A 20,034-nucleotide genomic window follows, 5' to 3' on the forward strand; every position below is an offset into this window, starting at 1 on the left:
TAAAAAATATATACATATATCTTAGACCACAAAAGCAGGATAATCCAAATTTCTTACCTTGTTGAAGCAATAACCAAGACCAAGAAAAATTAAGTGATTAGCCCAAGATCACATATTTGTAAAAGGTCCAGTACTTCAAACCTGATTACTGTCAGTGGCATGGATGGAGGAGATATTTGCTTATAAATTAATAACCAAAATATTAAGTATTAACATACATATGCAAAGTATAATAAGAAAGCATAGCAAGTTCTTTATAATGGGAAAATGTGTTGGCTGACAAAGCAAACTAGTATATGTAAACTTAGATTATTTACAAGCTAAAATTTTTAGGAGACTGTGAGCCTACTGTGAAGAGATAGGTTCTTGGTGGTGGTGGTGGTGGTGGGGTAGATGACCTCAGGCATAGATGTAAGGGACTATGTGTTCTGGGACTTGAGGTAGACATATGATAGATATCATATGTTATGCTTATCACAAGCTAATTCTATCTTTTTCTATCACAAAAATAGCGACATGTGTGTATATCACACATTTTCTAAGTATGTTCTCTTGGCCCATGTATTTGTACTTTTTTAAAATTCTGATCAAATATGTATTTTATAATATAGATTGTGGTGTCAAGTGGGAATACCCCGTGCATACAGAGAGAATAGTACAGATGGTTCCTTGAGGAAAAATACACAATCAGTTGTGGTGGAGGGAATTGGATGGGACAAATACCAGCCTGGTGTCAAGGTCTTTGTCGATAGGACAGAGTGTGTACTACAGTCAGTGTCCAGCTGCCTCTACATTATTTTTTTTTTCCTGGAAATGAATGAACAGTTGCCCTTAGTATCTTTAACGGTGTGAGGATGAGTAGTGTCTATTATGTACCAGGTACTGGCTTAAATACTTTGCGGGCATTACAGAATTGATTCCTTATACCAACTGTATGAGGTAACTTCCCATTTTACAGGTGAAAACTTGAAGTGGGGAAAACAAAGAGGAAGGCAAGTAAATAGAAGTCGGAGGACTGAAGTCCAAGAAGTCTGATTCAGATTTTGCATGTTCAGCCAGTGTGTCAAAACCTTCAATATGACTCAATCATTTTTTTAAAATCGTTTTATTCTAATTTGTTATGTATGACAGCAGAATGCATTACAATTCATATTACATATAGAGAGCACAATTTTTCATATCTCTGGTTGTATACAAAGTATATTCTCACCATTCGTGCACTCCATACATGTGCTTTGGATAATGATGTTCATCTCATTCCACCCTCATTTCTAACCCCCTGCCCCATTTCCTTTCCCTCCCACCCCTTTGCCCTATCTAGACTTCATGACTCAATCATTTTTAACAGATGAACCAAAAACCACACTCCAAGGCACTCTGGCTCTTGTCATCTGGGGCGTCCACACTTCTTTACTAATTATGTTTGCTGTGGCTTAAGTATTTCTAGAATGGATCCATTCAAACTGCCTTTAGAGCCTGAAGATCATTCTTTGAATATATTCTGAGGTGGCAAAAAAATCTCTTTGAAATTTATTTTGGGCACAACCAAAGTCCTTTGTAGCCAAATGACTAAAATGGGTCTCAAAACAGGGTGATGCCATTTTTGGTCAAAAAATAAATAAAATATTTTGAGAGACAATGGAACAGGGTTCTGTCTGAATTGACTCTGAGAGACAGTTCCTAGGAAAGTCTTTGAAACAATGGTTACTCTGGGTTCATGGCTTGCAGTCCCAAATTATTAGACTTGGGATTGAGTATGATCAAAGACATTTGGGTTTTATCATGTCTTTCTTCAAAGGTCACATTGCTTGCCTCTATAACTTGTATTTTTTTAAAAAAAAAAATATAATATAAATATAAATGTATTCCATATTTATATAAAGAAAGAATATAGATTATATTTGTGTATATATATATATATATATATATATATATATATATATATATATATCCAACCTAAATATATATACCACGGATCAGAGACTAAAATCAAATTATAACAGAGCTTGAAAAATTTTAGGATGGCCGCTGAATGCTATACAGCCAGGGAAGCAAGCAGCCTGGCTCAGTACAAGAAGCTGGAAGCTTAGAAACCAGAGAATCAATAATGCAGATCCCAATCTAAAGTCAAAGGCTCAAGACCCTCCAGAGGGCCACTGGTTCAAGTCTCAGATGCCAAAGGCCAGGGAACTTGAAGCGCAACATCCAAGAGCAGAAACAGAAAATTTGCTCATTCCAGAGGGAAGAGCCAGAGAGAGTTGGCTCATTTACATGTCAGTCTTAGACGCACCCAGAAGTAACAGATTCACCGGTTCTGAGGGATGGATTCCCAATTCAAAAGAGTTGACACGCAAAATTAACCATCCCAGTAATGTTTAAGAAAACTAAGTTGACTCATGTGAATGAACTGGGAAGAAGCTAGCAAGGCAGAAAGCCACTTTCTAGGTCTTTATTTTCTGTTTCATGCTAGGAGAGTTCCAGGTTTCCTGCTCCCTGCTCTCTACAGCCCATCTGGTGGCAGTATCTGCACATGTCACCAGCCATTATGAGGATCTGTGCAAAATGGATCACGTTTGCACCTGTTGTTCCTTCCCCAGTATCTGGGAACAGACAGCTTATTTCAATTTCAATCCCTAGTGCCCCATTTGTGGTCTGCTCCTTCCTTGACCCTTTGACCTGAAGTTATCTTCTGTGTTCCTGAGCTCATATTGTCATGCAATTCATTGGATTCACTTCCTTGCATTGTTAATTGACTTTTCATCTGTATATATTTTATCTCCAGCTGAATGGAAAGGCATCTCTCTTTGTTTCCTTAGTCCCTAAAACAGTGTCATACACAATCTTACCCATACTTGTTATGTCAGCAGAATGAATGGTCTAATTTCCCCCTCCCCTGCAGATTTATCTTCATGATGATAGTTTTCTTAGGAAAAAGCTAAATTAATTTCCATCCTTCTTTCCCACTTTCTTCCCTCTCTTCCTCCTTCCTTCTTTTCTTGACATATATCACTTGAAGGATTATATTTCAGAGGAACACAAAATGAAGCAAATACTTCATTATTGTTTTAAAGGGATCAATGTTGAACGTGTTAGGAATTGGTTATTTTGCCAGGCATGGTGGACCATGCCTGTAATCACAGCGGCTTGGGAGTTGAGGCAGGAGGGTCACAAGTTTGAAGCCAGCCTTAGCAAAATTGAGGTGCTAAGCAACCCAGTGAGACCTTGTCTCTAACTATAATACAAAATAGAACTGGGGATGTGGCTCAGTGATCAAGTGCCCCTGAGTTCAATCCTTGGTACCCTCCTCTCAAAAAAGAATTGGTTATTTTTTTAAATAAGTGATGTTTTCCCTAAAGATATGTTCTTAAAATATAATTGACCCTACTTGCTACATATAGCCTTTGGGGTTGGCAATTTGATCCTTCAGCAGTTTCTGTCAAATATTACTTAAAATTAAGCATTTGTTTTAGCATTATTATTTGTTTTTCTTTTATTCTGGATTCTGAATAAAAAATAAGTGTAATACCTAACAATCTGAAGACAGATAAGCTTACTATTATGGACGCTCTGTACTCAACAAACATTCACACTTTAGATTGCATGTTTTGTTGGTTATTGATAATTAAAGTAAGATGCAAGAAAGAATTAATGGAGTGCTATTTTTCCCCATAAAGTCTCATGATTGGTGGATGTCAACAGTTCCTCGGAAAAAAATGTGCAGTTCTCTAATTTTGGACTGTCAATAATGTTTTATTTCATCTGTAAAATCATTCCATTTTTTTCTTCTCCCAGCCATGCTAAAAATAGAATATGACAGTTTCAACTGAGTATGCATTTTTTTTTTTAATTCATAAGACCTACTTTAAAAATTACAACTGTACTTATGAACAACTGCCTGGGATCAAATATTTTTTCCAGGTGTTCAGTTTTGTTTACATTTTACTTTTTTTTTAAATTTATTTTTTAGTTGTAGTTATCAATACTTTATTTTTTTTTATTTATTTTTATGTGGTGCTGAGGATCAAACCCAGGGCCTTGCATGTACTTGGTGAATACTCTACCGCTGAGCCACAACCCCAGCCCTACATTTTACTTTTGAAGTTGTTCACACTCACATGGATGTTAAAGCAGAAAAAAGGAAATGATATGAAAAATTTGGGTAGAAAGCCAATGTTTTTGTTTTGAGAATTGGAAAAGGAAGATCATAAAGCAAAGATAAGCAGGATGTTCTGCAATTTCTTTAGCAATCTTGTGTCTTTGTATGTTGAATTTAGATGTCAAGTTCAAAGTCATGTACAGCAAGGTCAGCATTAGTAGTAAGTCACTATTCACAGCATCAGAATAGTATCACTACTGCCTACTTGTAGAAAATTGTCAGGATATTTTAATTAGAAAGCCACAAGCCTTGACTAATAAATATCTAACTTTTAATAGAAATTGCCCTACTGTTATAGGGAACATTCCAGAATATCTTATGTTTTGCTAACTATATATCATCTTTGCAAAGGACCCTGGCCACAGACTTGAAGATCTAGTGTTTAGGATCACATCCTTATTGTTTAGGATGTAGCCCTCCTGTAGACTTCCATTTATTCAGAATTTGTTTAACAAGGTAATAGGTGATGTATGCCCCTGATCTACTTCCCCTTTCCCTCAGGTACCCTTTGGAATAAGTCCAGTTTTTATTATTATCTCTGGCATACTCTGAGAAGACAGGAGATGAAAGCCAAGGCTTCTATTGCTGTTAACAACTTTGAGAAAACTTTTGAAGGTGAAAGGTTCTAGTGCATTCAGAGCTGAGTAAACTGACTTGAAATAAATGAAAAGTCAGAGGAATATTCTAATGTCGAAATAAATGAAAAGTCAGAGGAATATTCTAATGTCTCTCACTGTCTACCCCTGTGTTCCACCCTGTGTTCTACCACAGGGTTCTACCCCTATCTTCTGTATATGGTACACTTCTCTGCTTTTATGCAAAAATGCAGGTGGAACTGAAAAATTCTCAGCCTACTTTAAAGAAAAAAAAAATAGGAGAGAAACTGTGCACAGGGACAACCTAACACTTCTAGAAACAATGATCTTTGATCCCCACCCAGTTATTTAACCTTTCATCTGAGCTCTCACATCTGCCATCTCAAGGTGGCCAAGTGTGGCCCCTACTTAGGCAGACTTAGTGTTCCTGCTTCACCAGTTTGGTGCCTGCCTCCCTCAACTTTGAAGGCAGGGAGTCATTCTGAGTGCCTCCATATTAATTTCTTTCTCTTTGCTCAGTTTTTTGTTCCTTAAATAAATCCCTTGATATGTGTTTCTTATAGCCATAACATATTTGTTTTTAATCCTTAAGATTGAGTTCAGAACATATGCAAGCAAAAAGTGACTCTATTTTCACTCTCTTCTTACTTTTCTTCCTTTTGGTGCAAAATACAAGTTCTAGGAGCCTCTAGAAGGAAACGGTGAGTCTTTAGTAACTGGGAATCCTGGTGCACAACTAGAGCACAGCCTTATCATCAATTCCAATCTTTGGCTACTTTTGTAACCTACACAGCTGTGGAACAAAAAGACTTTACACAATGTAATTCAGTACAAGATAACTTGTAGGCCTGTGGATCCTAAAAGTCATGGAGTCAGAAAAGGTTTTGAACAGAAAAATGATATCATTTGCATTTTTAAACATGAAAGAAAGAATGCTCTGCATGTATGCTTTGGAAAGAGCATTGCAAAAGAATGCAGCTCTTTCTCCTTAGTAGGAAGATATAGCCCTGATAGATCAGGAGAGACTTGATTAGTGACAATGGGGAAACTGTTGCAAGGAGGCACTGAAGAGTTTTCTATGCAGTGGAAGGACCACAGGCAAGAGGGAGGCAGCCCTGGAAATCCTATCTCCCTGCTTCTGCAGCATCGTTAGAACAAGATGCCCTTCAATAGATGAATGGATAAAAAAATGTGGCATATATACATAATAGAATATTACACAGCAATAAAAGAGAATAAAATCATGGCATTTGCATAAAACCAAGTGCCCAATATTTTCTTTGATATAAGGAAGCTAATTCATAATGGGATAGGGAGAAGGAACATGGGAAAAATAGACGAACTGTGGATAGGGCAGAGGGATTGGAGGGGAAGGAAGCGGGCATGGGGTAATTAATAATGGTAGAATGTGAGGATCATTATTATCCAAAGTACAGGTATGAAGACAGGAATTGGTGTGAATATACTTTGTAAACAACCAGAGATATGAAAAATTCTGCTCTCTCTATATAATAAGAATTGTAATGCATTCTGCTATCATATATAAAAATCAATCAATCAATCAATCAATCATTCAATTAGTAGTGGGAAAAACAAAACAAAACAAAAAAAATGAATGAGAAGTCTGAAGGAAAATCTCTTTAGTCTGGGTCCAGAAATAGAATTTAATTTTGAAAATAGGAATCTGGAGTTGGAAAATGATAAGTACAGCTTCAGTAAAAATTGTTAGAATTTACATGTGCAGGAGAATGATTCCAGGGGCTTTCCTATGATTTTCATCAATTTTTAAACATTATTATAATTGTTCACTAACATGATTTTAAGCATTGCATATTTGGCGCCTGAATTTTAATCTTGTCTAAATGTGCACTCTGGTTTCTCACCTATTGAGCATTGTTTTTGCTAAGTGTGTGCAGATTTTTTTTTCAATTATCTCTTTATGTCCTTTACCATATTTTTTGTACTTATCTATTCCTCTGATTTTTTCTCCAAAACAAATGACAACAGTTATGTATTTTATCTTTAATGAAACTACTTTTCTCTTACTTTTTGATGTATTCTTCTGAAACATACAAGTTTAATATTATTTTTAGCCGTCTTGGTTGTGTAATAAGTTTCATTATTTGTAGTTTCGGGTACCTTCTCCATCCAGAGATCAGATAAATATTTCTCTGCATTTGCTAATACTTCTTAAGGTTTTGCATTGTTTGATTTTATGTGTCAACACATTGAGGCTTGGAGTACCCAGGTGTTTGATTAAACATTATTATTTTTTGTTTCTGTTAGAGCTCTTCTGAATGAAATTAGCATTTGAATTGGTCAACTGAATGGAACACAGTTCCTTTTCCAAAGTGGGTGGGCCTCACCTGCTCTGTTGAGGGGCTGAATAAGGACAAAAGGACTAAGTAAGGAAAAATTCACTCTTTACCTTTTCTTTTCTTTCTTTCTTTCTTTCTTTCTTTCTTTCTTTCTTTCTTTCTTTCTTTCTTTCTTTCTTTCTTTCTTTCTTTCCTTTCTTTCCCTCCCTTCCTCCTCTCTCTCTCTCTCTCTCTCTCTCTCTCTCTCTCTCTCTCTCTCTCTCTTTCTTTCTTTTCCTGTATCTTTGAGTTAGAACATCAATTGTCTATTGCCCTCAGACTCAGACTCAAACTGTCACTATATCATCAGGTCACCCCATCTCCAACTTTGGAATGCACATCTCAGCCTCCATAATCATGTGAGTTGGTTCCTCATAAAAATTAATTGGTTGACTAATAAATTATGACAGAGTATAGAATATAGATCTTGGATTGGTTTTGTTTCTCTGGAGAACCCTGATGCTTTTTTCCTTTAGACACATTAACTTCCTACATATCTGGATTTTAAGTTGATGAATGGTCTGAAAGAAGATTCAAAATTTATTGTTTTTCAAACAAAGTTTGCTTCAGGGCTATGTTTGGAATGATCCCTTTAGCTCACAGACTTATGTTTTTCACTTTACCATAGTTGAGATTACAATGATTTGGTTTGGATTTATTTTTGTCATCCATTGATATGTTTCTCAATAATTCTACAAGTGTCAATTTTGTCTGATTGTAATTTGGTGAATTTTCAAGTCAGGTCAAACGCACCTCTTATATTACACCTTACTTCCTTAGTTATGTGTTTCTGTCATCATCGAATTTACTTCTCCTAGGTAAACCTTATAAAATGTTTTCAGATTCCAAAAATTGATGAATCATTTGCTAATGACTGGACTTTCACTACATTTACTCATTATTTTATAACAAAATACAAAGTTCAGAGTCTAGGAGCAAACTTAAGGAAACGTGCATGTTTCTTGTTTTATTTGATCTTCTTTTATGTCTTCCCAAATTTTTCATTTTTCTGTCATATGTGCCTTGTCCTTCGTTAGAGAGAGGTGGGAAACAGAAAATAGTGCTTTCTATTGATTTTTTCTTTATAGTTTCAAAACTTTTAAATTTATGTATATGTTCTATTACCTCAGACATATATTTTATCATGGATTACAACTTTAATCTACAAAAATGTATTTATTTATTTTTTAGTGTTTTTCCATCTAAACATAATTGGGCTGAGATCATATTTGATTCCCATTTTACGTTTGCCTGATAGATTTTTGTACTTCTTTAAAAAAATTATTTTGACTTAGTTTCCTATTATTTTTCATGCCATTGGATGTTACTTTGAAGCATACCCTGAAAATATTTGTCTGTTAATAGGAAAATTTAAAACATGTATTTTTATGATAATGGTGGGTGGCATTCTGTCATCTTATTTTGTGTTTTTCCTCTGCTTTATGGGTCTTTTTAAATGTACATTCACTTTTCAAAAAATAACAACAACAAAAAAACTATTTTTGTGTACTTTTTTTTAAAAAAAGAAATATCACTCATTTATATTTAGTTATTAAATTCAAGAATAAAATGGCATTCTTTGATAACTTCCATAGTAAAACAGAAATGCCTGCCCATTTTATAATTCTGTCAATGCTACATACTTTTATCCATGAATTATTAAAATATTTTTTATAATATCTTATTTTTAACTATTATTTTTACATTTCTAGTTAATTTTGAAACCGTGTTTTCAATAATTATTCATATTTAGCTATAGGTTTAAGTGGTTTCAATAATTATTAACGATTCTGAATTTTCTGTTGGTCTCTAAGTATACTAAAATGTACATCTATGTCATACAAAATATCTGTCCCCCATTCCTACTCAAAAAAAAAAAAAAGGAGAAAAAAAGCCTGGGACTCATCCACAAACAATATTCTTTTTCCTTTCACATCTATACCCATCTGCAAATTCCATCTTGATCTGCAGAATCTGAGCTCTTAATGTTTCCATAGCTGTTACCCTAGTTCAGCCCCATCCATATATCATTCATTGCAATTATTGCAATAGGATCCCACAGGTTTCTATCTGGTCTCAAACTATAATGAACTGTGATTCGCCAGCTCAATTGCTGCCACTGGCTCCACATTTCTCTCTAGCAAAACCCAGGTGTACGTATTATTTGGGACATTTTCTCTGCCTTCTGCTATCCCAACCTCCTCCTTTTATACTTTCCTCTCTGTTCCAGTCACAATTGCCTCTCACTGGATCATCTTGCAAGAGGGTAGTCAAGTTTACTGTCACCTGTGGTCATCACCCCACTATTGTAAGCTCTTCCCTCTGAGAGCTGACTCTTTTGCATCTTTCTGGTTTCCACCCAAACATCTTCTTATTTAAGAAGCCTGTCTGGTTTACTCTACATCAAGTTGTACTCTCTACTTCCTTCCCACTCTATCAAGTGAATGGTTAAGTACCTTCTCTGAAGAGCAATAGAACATAAAACTATGTTCCTAAATAAATGGAAACTCACATAGCTAAGAAAACAAGATAAATTCTAAACAAAGAGCTACATGGTAATTATAGAAACTTAGCCTTAAATAAAGACTATGTGAACAACAGACGGGAACTATAAAGAAAATTTCCATTTTCTGAATTATGGAGATAAGATTGCACTGAACAATGCCATACTAGGGACTCTCAGGACAGTGGCCAATGAAGAGACAGGAGGGAATGAGTGGGCATTGTGTATGGTTCCATATTTCTCTGTGACTTGTCATGTTCATGGCTTAGTATATATTGTGCTACTCTTGTTAAAGAAGGTACAAAACCTTTGCTTCCTGGGAAAACTTGATTAACCAAAGAATCTTCTTGGTTTCACTGGCCTCTTTCTCTTCCTGCCCACGTCATATGATGAGCTCATCATGTCACAGAAATATGTAGACAGCAGAATGAACCCTTCTTTTAGGGAAGAATGTTGATCAATTTCCTTGATAGGCCAAATATTTACAGTAATTTTTGTATTCCTTTCTTCTAGGAAACTGAAGAGGTTAGAAAATTGTGTCCATCATTTATTGTTCCTAAGACACAGTAAGAGCTATTGTGCCCTCCTTAAGATGGCAAACTCCACAAAGAGCAAGAGCTAGAAACCAATTTTGCCAATGATGAAATCTCTCCTCCAAATATTATCCTTGACAGTTGAAATGCTAAATAAACTGTCCCTTGCATATTCCAAAAATGAGGTGTTTGAATTAGAACAACTATGTTCCAGCTAATCATCTATACCAGCCACTCAAGACACCACAAAATCTCTCTCCTGCTAAGCAGGTACCTAGTTAAGCTCTCAGGACCGAGATGTGTTTTGAATGCAACTTCTTTTGCTGCCAACATAATCTGTTCTGACTAGTGATAAAAGAAATCTCACCAGCAGAGGGCTGAAAAATAATATGGCAACAAAAGAAAGTCATGTGACATTACCTTGGACAGAGAACAAAGGGGATGGCAGAAAATCTTTTTGGCTTGTTCTATCTCTTCATATTCTGAATCCTGAGAATTGTTACTATATCAAATCAACCTAAGCCTCTTAAGAATAAAACACTCTTGCGACTGAGTTAAGATCCCCAAATGACTTCTTTATAGCACAAGTTCTTGTTTGAAGTATATGAATCTTCTTTTCTCAAATAGCATGTATAGCAAACAAGAGTTGGAGCACTTTGAGTGTGTGTGTGTGTTCTCCATGTCACTTACTACAGGGATTTGTGCAGTACTAATGTAAGCATTAAATTACCATGATGGAGATTGCTGGTGCATAGTGCCAATTAGGCCTCTGAACTGCACAAATAAAATCTGTTTAAATGGGACAAAGACTGGTTCCCACAATATGAGAACTTCTTTTTTTTTTTTTTTAACCTTTCAATACTATAGCCTAGTAGGTTCTAAAAGGAGTTAATCGGAGATTAGCATGACTCTATCCTACCCCATCCCACTTTTTGCACTAATACACCAGACTCCAGAAAATAATCCCTTCAACTGCTGGTGGACACTCTGCATAATTGTGGAGTAACTTAGAAACTGTCATCTGAAGCTGAAGGGGGCATGTTATTATTCTACGTGAGAAAACTTACTTAAAAAAAGAATGAAAATATGAAGTTGGGACTGTCTGCAGTTAACCATATCATCTGTCTTATAGTCAGTAAACTGCATTAGTAAACAGCAAGTTAAGAAAGTAAAGAGCAAACTCTTTCTCCAGAGCAACATTACTTTGGAAGCAGTCCAAACTTCTAAAAAGCCATTGATGTACTGAAAATATAAGGATTTACAAAAGGCTACACAGAAAGACCTGGATTTTCCAACATCTCTAAAACACCTCAGGTATTTCTGATAAGCAAACAAAACATTGCAGAGCTTGGCCCGTCATGCATGTCCAAGTGCAATTTATGATTTATTATTTTCTACTCACTAGTTGAAATACTTTCCCATAGTTTCCCATATGTGATATAACTTGAGGAAGAGATCAAAATCCCAAATAGGTTCAGAACCCCAACCTTTTCCGATTTAATTTCTGATATACATCAGAGGTTGGCCATCTCATCCCACAGAACAAACCTGGCCCACCATTTGTTTTTGTAAATAAAATTTTATTAGGACACAGCCATGCCCATTCATTTACATATTATTTATGGCTGCTTTCATGCCTACAATAGCACTGCTTTGTAACAGAGATGGTACAGCTCATAAAGCCATAAATATTTACTATCCGGCTTTTTACAGAGGTTTGCCAACCACTGGTGTATATTATTAGAAACATGAGTAGCAAATTTATCTATCACTAAAGATACAATAAATTCCTTTATTATCAGCACTACCATAAACCAAAGATACATAAAATATGTCATTAGAACTCAATCTTATTTCCAAAGAATTTAAGAAAAAAATTGTCTTCAGAATCAATGTTTGTCTCAGATCTCCTGCCATGTCAGAAAACAGTCATTTTCCATTTCAGAAAATAAACACACATATCCAAAAGTGTTCTTTTATTATTTCTAGTAATATATATTGTATAAATACTCTATTTTTATATGCACTTTTACAAAAGCGATATAACTTAAAAGTTTTATCATTAGAAATAAATGTATAAAAATAAATATGTTATTATAGGCATTTATTACAAACTGTAGCCCTTCTTAGAAGGAACACACAAACCAATACTTATAAAGTACATATAATTTATAGTAACACACTTTACTATATACATATGGAAAAAGTCATATTATCTCTCTGTAGAAGAGCTGAACAGACATTCACCAGGATACGACTGTTGGACCAGCTGCCGGGATGGACCCGCTACCCCTCAGCAGCCTCCTCACCATGAGACAAGTGATCTCAATGTCCCTAAGCCCAGGGGACACTGTTCTATGTGCTCCATTCTTGCTCTGGCATTACATCCTTTTGTGTGGTCTCACTAACTTCTTAAGACACAATTCACTTTTCCACATCCACATTCCCACAGCTGGCTTACATAAGGAGGAAGGTAGACCAGAAGTACCAAACTCATCATGTCGCCTTGAGTTTTTATCAGCACCTCCTTGTACTCTGCTGCTTTTCTTGGCCTTGTAGACTTGATGCACTCTTAGAAATATATGCATTTACGTGAACGACACAGATAAAGACTGAGATGGTACAAGGCATTAGAGAAGGAGCTATGAGCCTTTCTCTCATGTTGGACAATCTGAACTCTTCACTCTTGATGGAAAAGATGCATAAACATTCTCTGATACCATAGCGGCCATAAGGAGTGCTGATCAAATACCCTCTTTGTACTCCTTTCTTCCCCTTTTGTTAGTGAGGTAAAGTAAGCCATGTCTTAAACAAAATTTCATCTTTCTTCTGCTTTTCATTCCCAACTTGCATGGTACAAAGCATTTAATCAGTACCAGGAAGTAGGGCTTGCAATATAAAAATATTGGCTTATTTTGACAATTGTTTTTGTGATAGATGTAACAAAAGAAATAATAATAATAATGCCCTGGGGCTTTTCATGCTATATCATTGCTCACAGGTTAATAATCCTCATTAACTAGCCTATCAGATTTGTAACTGGCAGGATATTCTCATGATCTAACTCCTATTTACCTCCACACTCCCACATGATTGACACACCTCACTGGCTACTGGCAAGATACACTGAATCCCTCCAGCATTCTTATTCAGTGCGTCAGTCCTTCCACACTGCCTTTTCCTCAAAACTGACCCTGCTTAACTGCATTCTGCTATCGTGCAAAAGTCTATGTAATGCTTAGGTTTCTTTGAAGGATCGCAATTCTCATGAGACAACACTCCCCCATCATGGGACAGGCACTTCAAGGTTCTCTTTTTGTAACCCTTCCCACAAGTCTTGGAACATGGTGACCATTCTCCCAGCTGCCAGTGTGGGCAAGGCAGGTCTGCACAAGGTCGGGTGCTTTCTGGTTTCACCTCCTTCGCACACTCAGATGCAGGCTGCCCGTTAATGTCCCGACATTCCACCAGTCTTCTCTGCAAACCCAATCCACATGACTTAGAGCATTCACCCCACTCTCCAATGACCCATTCTGAAAATGTAGGGATAGCATTGAAAGATTCCTTCTTCTTCTTCACGAAGTAGGTGTATTTAATTTTGGGTCGGACAGCATTGCCCACAGTAAGAACCTGGATGGTTAAGGGCTCTTTGAGTGGGCTAAAGCTGCGGATTCTTTCCAGCGCTGCGGAGGAGCCACTATACCATAAGACCATACCTTTGTATGTAATATCTTGCTCTAAAGTGGACAAAGTGAAGTCACCGTTCAGGATATACGTGCCATCAGCAACTTTGATGGCAAGAAAACTGCCATTGTTTCTGGATCCCCTCTGATTCCGGTGTTTCACGTCAATGTTTGTGGCTCCACTGGGAATTGTGACAATATCATGATATCCAGGTCTGCAGGCAAGAAAAATAGAGGTGAGTCTTTCATTCATCGACTAATTGATTGGAATCATTTCTACTGAGGATTGAACTCAGGTGCACTTGGCTACTGAGCCACATTCCCAACCCTATTTTGTATTTTATTCAGAGACAAGTTTCACTGAGTTGCTTAGCCCCTTGCCATTGCTGAAGCTGGCTTTGAGCTTGAGATCCTCCTGCCTCAGCCTCCCAAGCTGCTGGGATTACACACATGCACTACGGTGCCTGGCCCTGATTGGAATAATTTCCAATCTAATTGGAATCTAATCTAATAATTTCTAATCCAATTTCCCCATTTCCATAAAACAGTACATTTAAATTATGAGGTATCTGAGAGATGTATTTTAAAACTTACTTTGCACTAGCAATGGATCCTGATACTTTCTTGCATGTAGATCCATTTCCTCCACAAATACCACATTTGTCAAACTTCTTTTTGGAGTCTATGATGTGATCACAACCAGCTTTTACACACTGTCCTTGCACACAGACAGAAGTGGAGTCTGGACTACATGGAGTACCATCTACAACCTGAAACAAGGAGGTCATATGTCCAGTGTTACTCATCAGAAGAGAAGGAACCTGTGCTATGGTAACTATGAACATTTTTCTTGACTACACTTATTAAAGTAATATTTTTCATACATGTCATGCACTTTCCTTTTCTTTGGCTTTCTTTCAGTGGGTTGTATAAGCATCTGAGGAAATTATAGATTTTCTGATTATCTGTTTATTGGCCTATCTTCCCTACAGCTAAGATCAATGAAGCTCTGTGCAGGTCAATTACTTTACTCCTGTATCCTTAGTGTCTAAAGTAATATCTGACAATAGACGGTGCTTCATAAGTGGTTCATTGAATGTTGAATCTGCTATTTGGGAATATTTTCATAGCCTACAATACTAATGACAATCTCAACCAAATTAAATTCTATTTTTTAATTTGAACCAGATTTAACCCCGTGGCCAAACCACAAGAGAAAGGATGCTTCTTGTTCATTTGTATGTGCTCAAACATACAAATTATCAATGCTCAGACTTCCATTTTAATGTTTCCATGTTACTGCTAGTTACCCAGTAACAAGTTCTTTGGACCATGCCTAAACTATTGTCCAAAACTACTAGTAGTTGTGTTAATATATAATATATTTAACCACAGTTACAGGTTAAACCTAGTTATACACAGAAGCTCTTGATTTTCAAAGGGTTTTCCTGGTACAGAAAAGGACTAATGCTAAGCAATTGCCAGAATCTCAAGTGCAGAATTTAAGTTTCATTCATAACTGGAAGCAATAATAAACTCAAAGCAGGCAGTTGCTAATGCATTTGGAAGAAAAGAAGTCTGAATTTAGACTTCTTTTAAAGAAAGCAAGTCAAGGATGCATGAAAAAAAAAAAAAGTAGCAAGCCAAGACCTTGGCTCCTAGATGGGGGAAAAAATAATGTACAAGTGTCTACCTTGGGCTGTAAAACAAAGAAGTAGCCGATTCCTTTGGCTTGACAAATGAGCTTGCACCTGTCCTTTGGTGAGACACCAGCATACTTGGGGGTCCACTCCACCACAGGCCCGCTCCCAAAGGCTTTTGAAAACTCATTGTGTGCCTCACACTGTTCCTCCCTAAAGGTTTTTCCTGGAAAAAGAATGACATGATGACATTATCAGTTTCTGGCCTTGAATTGCCTTTTGTGTACTCATCTTATTTACCCCATTTCTGAAATCGTAAGCTCACGCCTGCTCACCATTGTTGTCTGGACAGTCCTCCACGTTACAGGACCTGTAGCGCACTCGTTTGCCTTCACAGTACTTCCCTCCATTCTTTGGGACTGGGTTGTCACATTCCCTTATTGTATACTGAACTCCTCCACCGCAGGTTCTCGAACAATCTCCCCAGGATCCCCATGATCCCCAGCTTCCATGAACGGGGGCCTAAAGGGCAACACAAATCATCAGTGTCAGAATTCTCCAAAGAGACCACTTTAGGGAATAAAAGAAAAAATATGAAAAAAAGACTGAATTCCAAAAATAAGCTATCTTGCATTCCCGCTGGAGGAATTCCCACAGATTAGGGTATTTATCTTGGCCAGAAATCTTTTAACATCACTTCGCTTTTTCACTTCTGAATTTTAAAGGGATGTAAATATGTTCTGGGGGAAAAACTCACATCAAAATGCTTCTTGTCTGTCTTGTTCACACACTTGCTGTTGATACACCATTTCCCTTCCCCACAGCTGGTGCCATCCGCCCAGGGGAAGTGCTTGGTTTGGCACATCAGCACACCAGAGGGCGAGTTGACATTGCACCATAAGGTGGCACACGTGCTGGCTGGGTCTGGGCAGTGTTTGGACTCTTCCCCAAACATAAACTGGCACTGCCGGTTTACGTCATACAAGGTTCCAGGGAGATCAGATGGTAGCCTTATGGGATTCTGGGGCTTGTCCATCAAACATTCCCCTACAAAAAAACAACAAAGAAAAACACATTATTAATGAGTAGTTAAAGAAATAATGCAAAGTGTAGATCATGGTTTCTCAAAATATTCATCATATGAATTAATACATAGCAAAGTAATCTAATATGCAGAGCTTTGGGAGAAAATGCCAGAGAGATTTATATTATCACTAAGATATTATGCTTAATAGGGGATATCTGGATTATCAATGACAGGAAGCTATTATTCTGCTAAAATATGAATGAATGGACTCTGGGAGCTACTCAGCCAGAAACATTATCTTTTATCAGGAATTAAGATCTGAATATCTATGAACTTGACAGTAAAATGTAATTTTGAAAATACAAAAAAAAAAAAAAAATTAAAAAGAGCTTGGTTGATTAGAACTCTATACATGAAAGTTGGGATGCTTTCTAAAGAGAGCAGCTAAAGTATCTTACCATGACCATTATCCAGAAATGATGTGATCATGTAGGCACTGCAGGGAGACCAAGGATGGTTGTGATCCAAATTGGAGAGCATTGAGGCCATCATGTGGGAACCCTGGTTCCCAGCGTTAAGGCTGGCACACTGCTTTGAATCATCATGAAGCATGTTCAACACGTGGCCTAGGAAGCAATCCAAAACCCAAATTAAAATACAGATCACTTGCAACAATACTTTTTTTCTCCCAACCGGGATTCATCTGTCTCCATGTCACATTTCTACAGGAAGAAGTCTATTTAGGAGACAATCTATTTTAGAGACAATGTCTATTGTTTTTACCTGGTGTACAGAAATGTCAAGTTCCATATATCCATAGTTCACACTATTTTAGGTTTTATTCTAATAAACATGGTCATATTTCAAAGAGCAGAAACTATAATTTCTAAGACACACTGGTACGTAAAATAGCAGTATAATCTGCAGACTCTCCTCTCAAATATATTGTTTCATCAGTTTGAATTCATTAATTGGGCTTTAATTTATACTCTGAAACAGACTTACCTAATTCATGGGCTGTGGTGAAAGCAGCTTGTAAACCATCATCTTCTATGACTGAGCAGCTTCTGCTGGGATCACACACAGTTCCAACATCAGCTATTCCAAGAGTATCACATGTCTGAGTCCCACATAAGTCCTATAAGGAGTAAAGATCAGTCTTTATTAATATGAACAATAGGAACCTTTGCATTTTAGTTTCTAGCAAGGTGTGTCTTTATCTACATTTGGGAGCATTTACATTCATTATTGTTTAGCTAAAGACTTTATGTAACTCTAATGAAAACCTGTCCTAATGTTTTTAAAAACTGAATAATGTAAAACTTGAGACATTAAGATTACAGCTGAAAATAAGCAAGATGGACCATGCTAACCAATTTAAAAAATTAAGTGAAAAATATTATTGAAATCTTTTTATTCAGTTGGTATTATGCTGATTCCTAAGTGGACAATATGATCATTGACATTATCTCCTTCTCACCTCTCTGGTAAAAAGAATCGCTGTGTCATAGTGTTCTGCATCCCGGTCACTGGGAGGATTGTGCTGTTTTTGCCAGTTGCAGAAGTTCCGCAAAGTGAGTGCAGCATTGGAGGTCACTTCTGGCCCCTTCTGCTCCTCATAGATAACTAAAATCTTCACCACCACGAGGCTGATGGAATTTCGAATGCTAGGGTATTTGTACAACCTGGCTGCCACCGAGAACAAGGTGAGAAGGTAATGCTTTAGGTCACTGCCATGGAACTCTGCCATTGACTGGTCGGCCACAAGCATGGTTTCCACATAGCGGGGGCTGGACACAAATCGCTTCTTTCTTATGCTTCCAGTTCCTGTAAAGAAACAAAGACAGTTTGCTTGTGGGCAGTCTCTCCAAGAATAGTTACCTTCCTTGAGTATATAAGGAAAGCCTAACTAGTCAAAGCAAATAAAACCCAAATATACTTAGAAAACAATAACAAAAATATTTGCACGTTTTTATTGAAAATGTTATTTTTAAAGTTTTTTGTTTTTTTCTCTTTTGCTTTAAATAAAAAGACCGTGTACTCCTTGGAGTGATCTGGCTGTTTTCATGTGTAAGAGAGCAGGGTTTCTTTTGTTCCTTTGAAGTCACATCACCCTACTCAGCTGTAGTAAAAACTTGGAGCAAGGGCAGCAGGCAGAGTGCCCTGAGTCACTCTTTCACTCTTGAGGCCAAGACTCAAATCCTGAATGAGATCATCGGGCTCCACGTGGAAAGCCTAGGGCAGGGCTGGGGCTGCTGCCAAGGGGCTGGGCCTGAGGAATCTCAGCCTGCATTGCTCAGCTTTCTCATTCCAGGGGTCCCTTGGGTGTTATGCGTTTGCCAATTCCGGGTACAAGGACCACCCACTCTGCCCAGCAGCCTGTTGCCCCACTCTCATTGCCCCAGAGAAATACGTTTCTGCCTCAAACCACCGTTCATCATTTGGAAAAGAGCACTCGGACTACGGACTGAGAGTCATCTCGCCGGCAGGTCCTAAACTGGGCTATGACCGCGTAACTCCTCCCAGGAACATAAGAGCAAACGCAAAAGGGAAATTCAAAATCAAGACACGTGGAAAAACTTAAGGAATAAAGACATCGGAGTGATAAAATGGAAAAAACTGGATAATAAGCACTGCACACAGAGACTCAGGAGAAGACTGGAGACATAGCAGGAAAGCTCGGAGGCCACTAATACTCAACAGTGCTAGAGAGTAGGATTATGGCCGCGAGAGGGAGCGCAAATCGGGAGGCGAGTAGGAGGCGCTGGGAGGCGGGGCAAGCTGCGCAAAGACCTCCCAAGCAGGTTCTGCTGAGCGGCCCCGCTGCCGCCAGCCGTCCAGGGTCAGACTTTAAAGAGGGGGAAGGGAACAGAAGCCCACAGAATAGATAACGCAGTAGCGCAGTCGCCTAGGCTCATAAGCACTGAGATCACCGCCGCTCTTCTGCCCTCTCGGTCTCCGCCCTCTTCAGAGCGCCGACCGAGAGCATGCAAAAACAGTAGTTACAAAACAGCGCGAAGCTGTAACCCAGTCAAAGCGCACACACAGAATCGATAAAAAGAAATTAAAGGTAAGAAGTCACAAATGCACACTTAACCAAGGTGTAGAAGTCAGGTAAAACGCTCCCTTCTCTATTGAAATGTTTTGCCTAAGTCTGTCGAAAATCGATTTGTCTGTTCTTTCTTCGTTGTTCATTATTCGGTAGAATTAAATGGAATTAAATGTTCTAAACGTAGGATTTTATTAACTCAGACTTAGGCTCACCAACATTAATCTCAAAAATCATTCCAGGTCTCCGTCTTGTCTGCAGACACATTCTCCTGACTGCAAGTAGGAGTCTCCCAAGTCACGTTGGCTAGAGAAAATGGGGAGAGGGGAATGAATGGAGAACAAGTAGGGAAAACTTTTCTACCTGTTGGCTGTCCCACGTGTTGCGGCTCCGGGTCCCGCTGAGGCCACTGCGTTCCAAAGTCTTCTCCCTCATGTTCTGCACCCCTCGCGGGCAGGGTCTCATCGTCCATGACTCCACACTTGGCGCC

The 20,034-nt window shown here is 37.9% G+C and overlaps 1 protein-coding gene across 1 annotated transcript in view; it reads right to left on the bottom strand.

The window, feature by feature from the left end:
- Nucleotides 1–11,917: 11,917 nt before the first annotated feature.
- Adamts1 (ADAM metallopeptidase with thrombospondin type 1 motif 1) overlaps nucleotides 11,918–20,034 on the bottom strand; it is a 9,154-nt gene continuing 1,037 nt past the window's right edge. Inside the window, exons 1-9 of the mRNA XM_015478672.2 lie at nucleotides 19,908–20,034; nucleotides 17,976–18,322; nucleotides 17,501–17,633; nucleotides 16,954–17,121; nucleotides 16,226–16,515; nucleotides 15,804–15,990; nucleotides 15,522–15,694; nucleotides 14,423–14,598; nucleotides 11,918–14,043 (exon numbers count right to left, since the gene is read on the bottom strand). The exon at nucleotides 19,908–20,034 is cut by the window's right edge and continues 1,037 nt beyond it. Of these exons, the coding sequence (XP_015334158.1) occupies nucleotides 13,344–14,043; nucleotides 14,423–14,598; nucleotides 15,522–15,694; nucleotides 15,804–15,990; nucleotides 16,226–16,515; nucleotides 16,954–17,121; nucleotides 17,501–17,633; nucleotides 17,976–18,322; nucleotides 19,908–20,034 (2,301 nt within the window). The 3' untranslated portion in view covers nucleotides 11,918–13,343. The remainder of the gene's footprint in view (nucleotides 14,044–14,422; nucleotides 14,599–15,521; nucleotides 15,695–15,803; nucleotides 15,991–16,225; nucleotides 16,516–16,953; nucleotides 17,122–17,500; nucleotides 17,634–17,975; nucleotides 18,323–19,907) is intronic.

Source organism: Marmota marmota, unplaced genomic scaffold, assembly GCF_001458135.2.
Source record: "Marmota marmota marmota unplaced genomic scaffold, marMar, whole genome shotgun sequence".
NCBI classification, from domain to species: domain Eukaryota; kingdom Metazoa; phylum Chordata; class Mammalia; order Rodentia; family Sciuridae; genus Marmota; species Marmota marmota.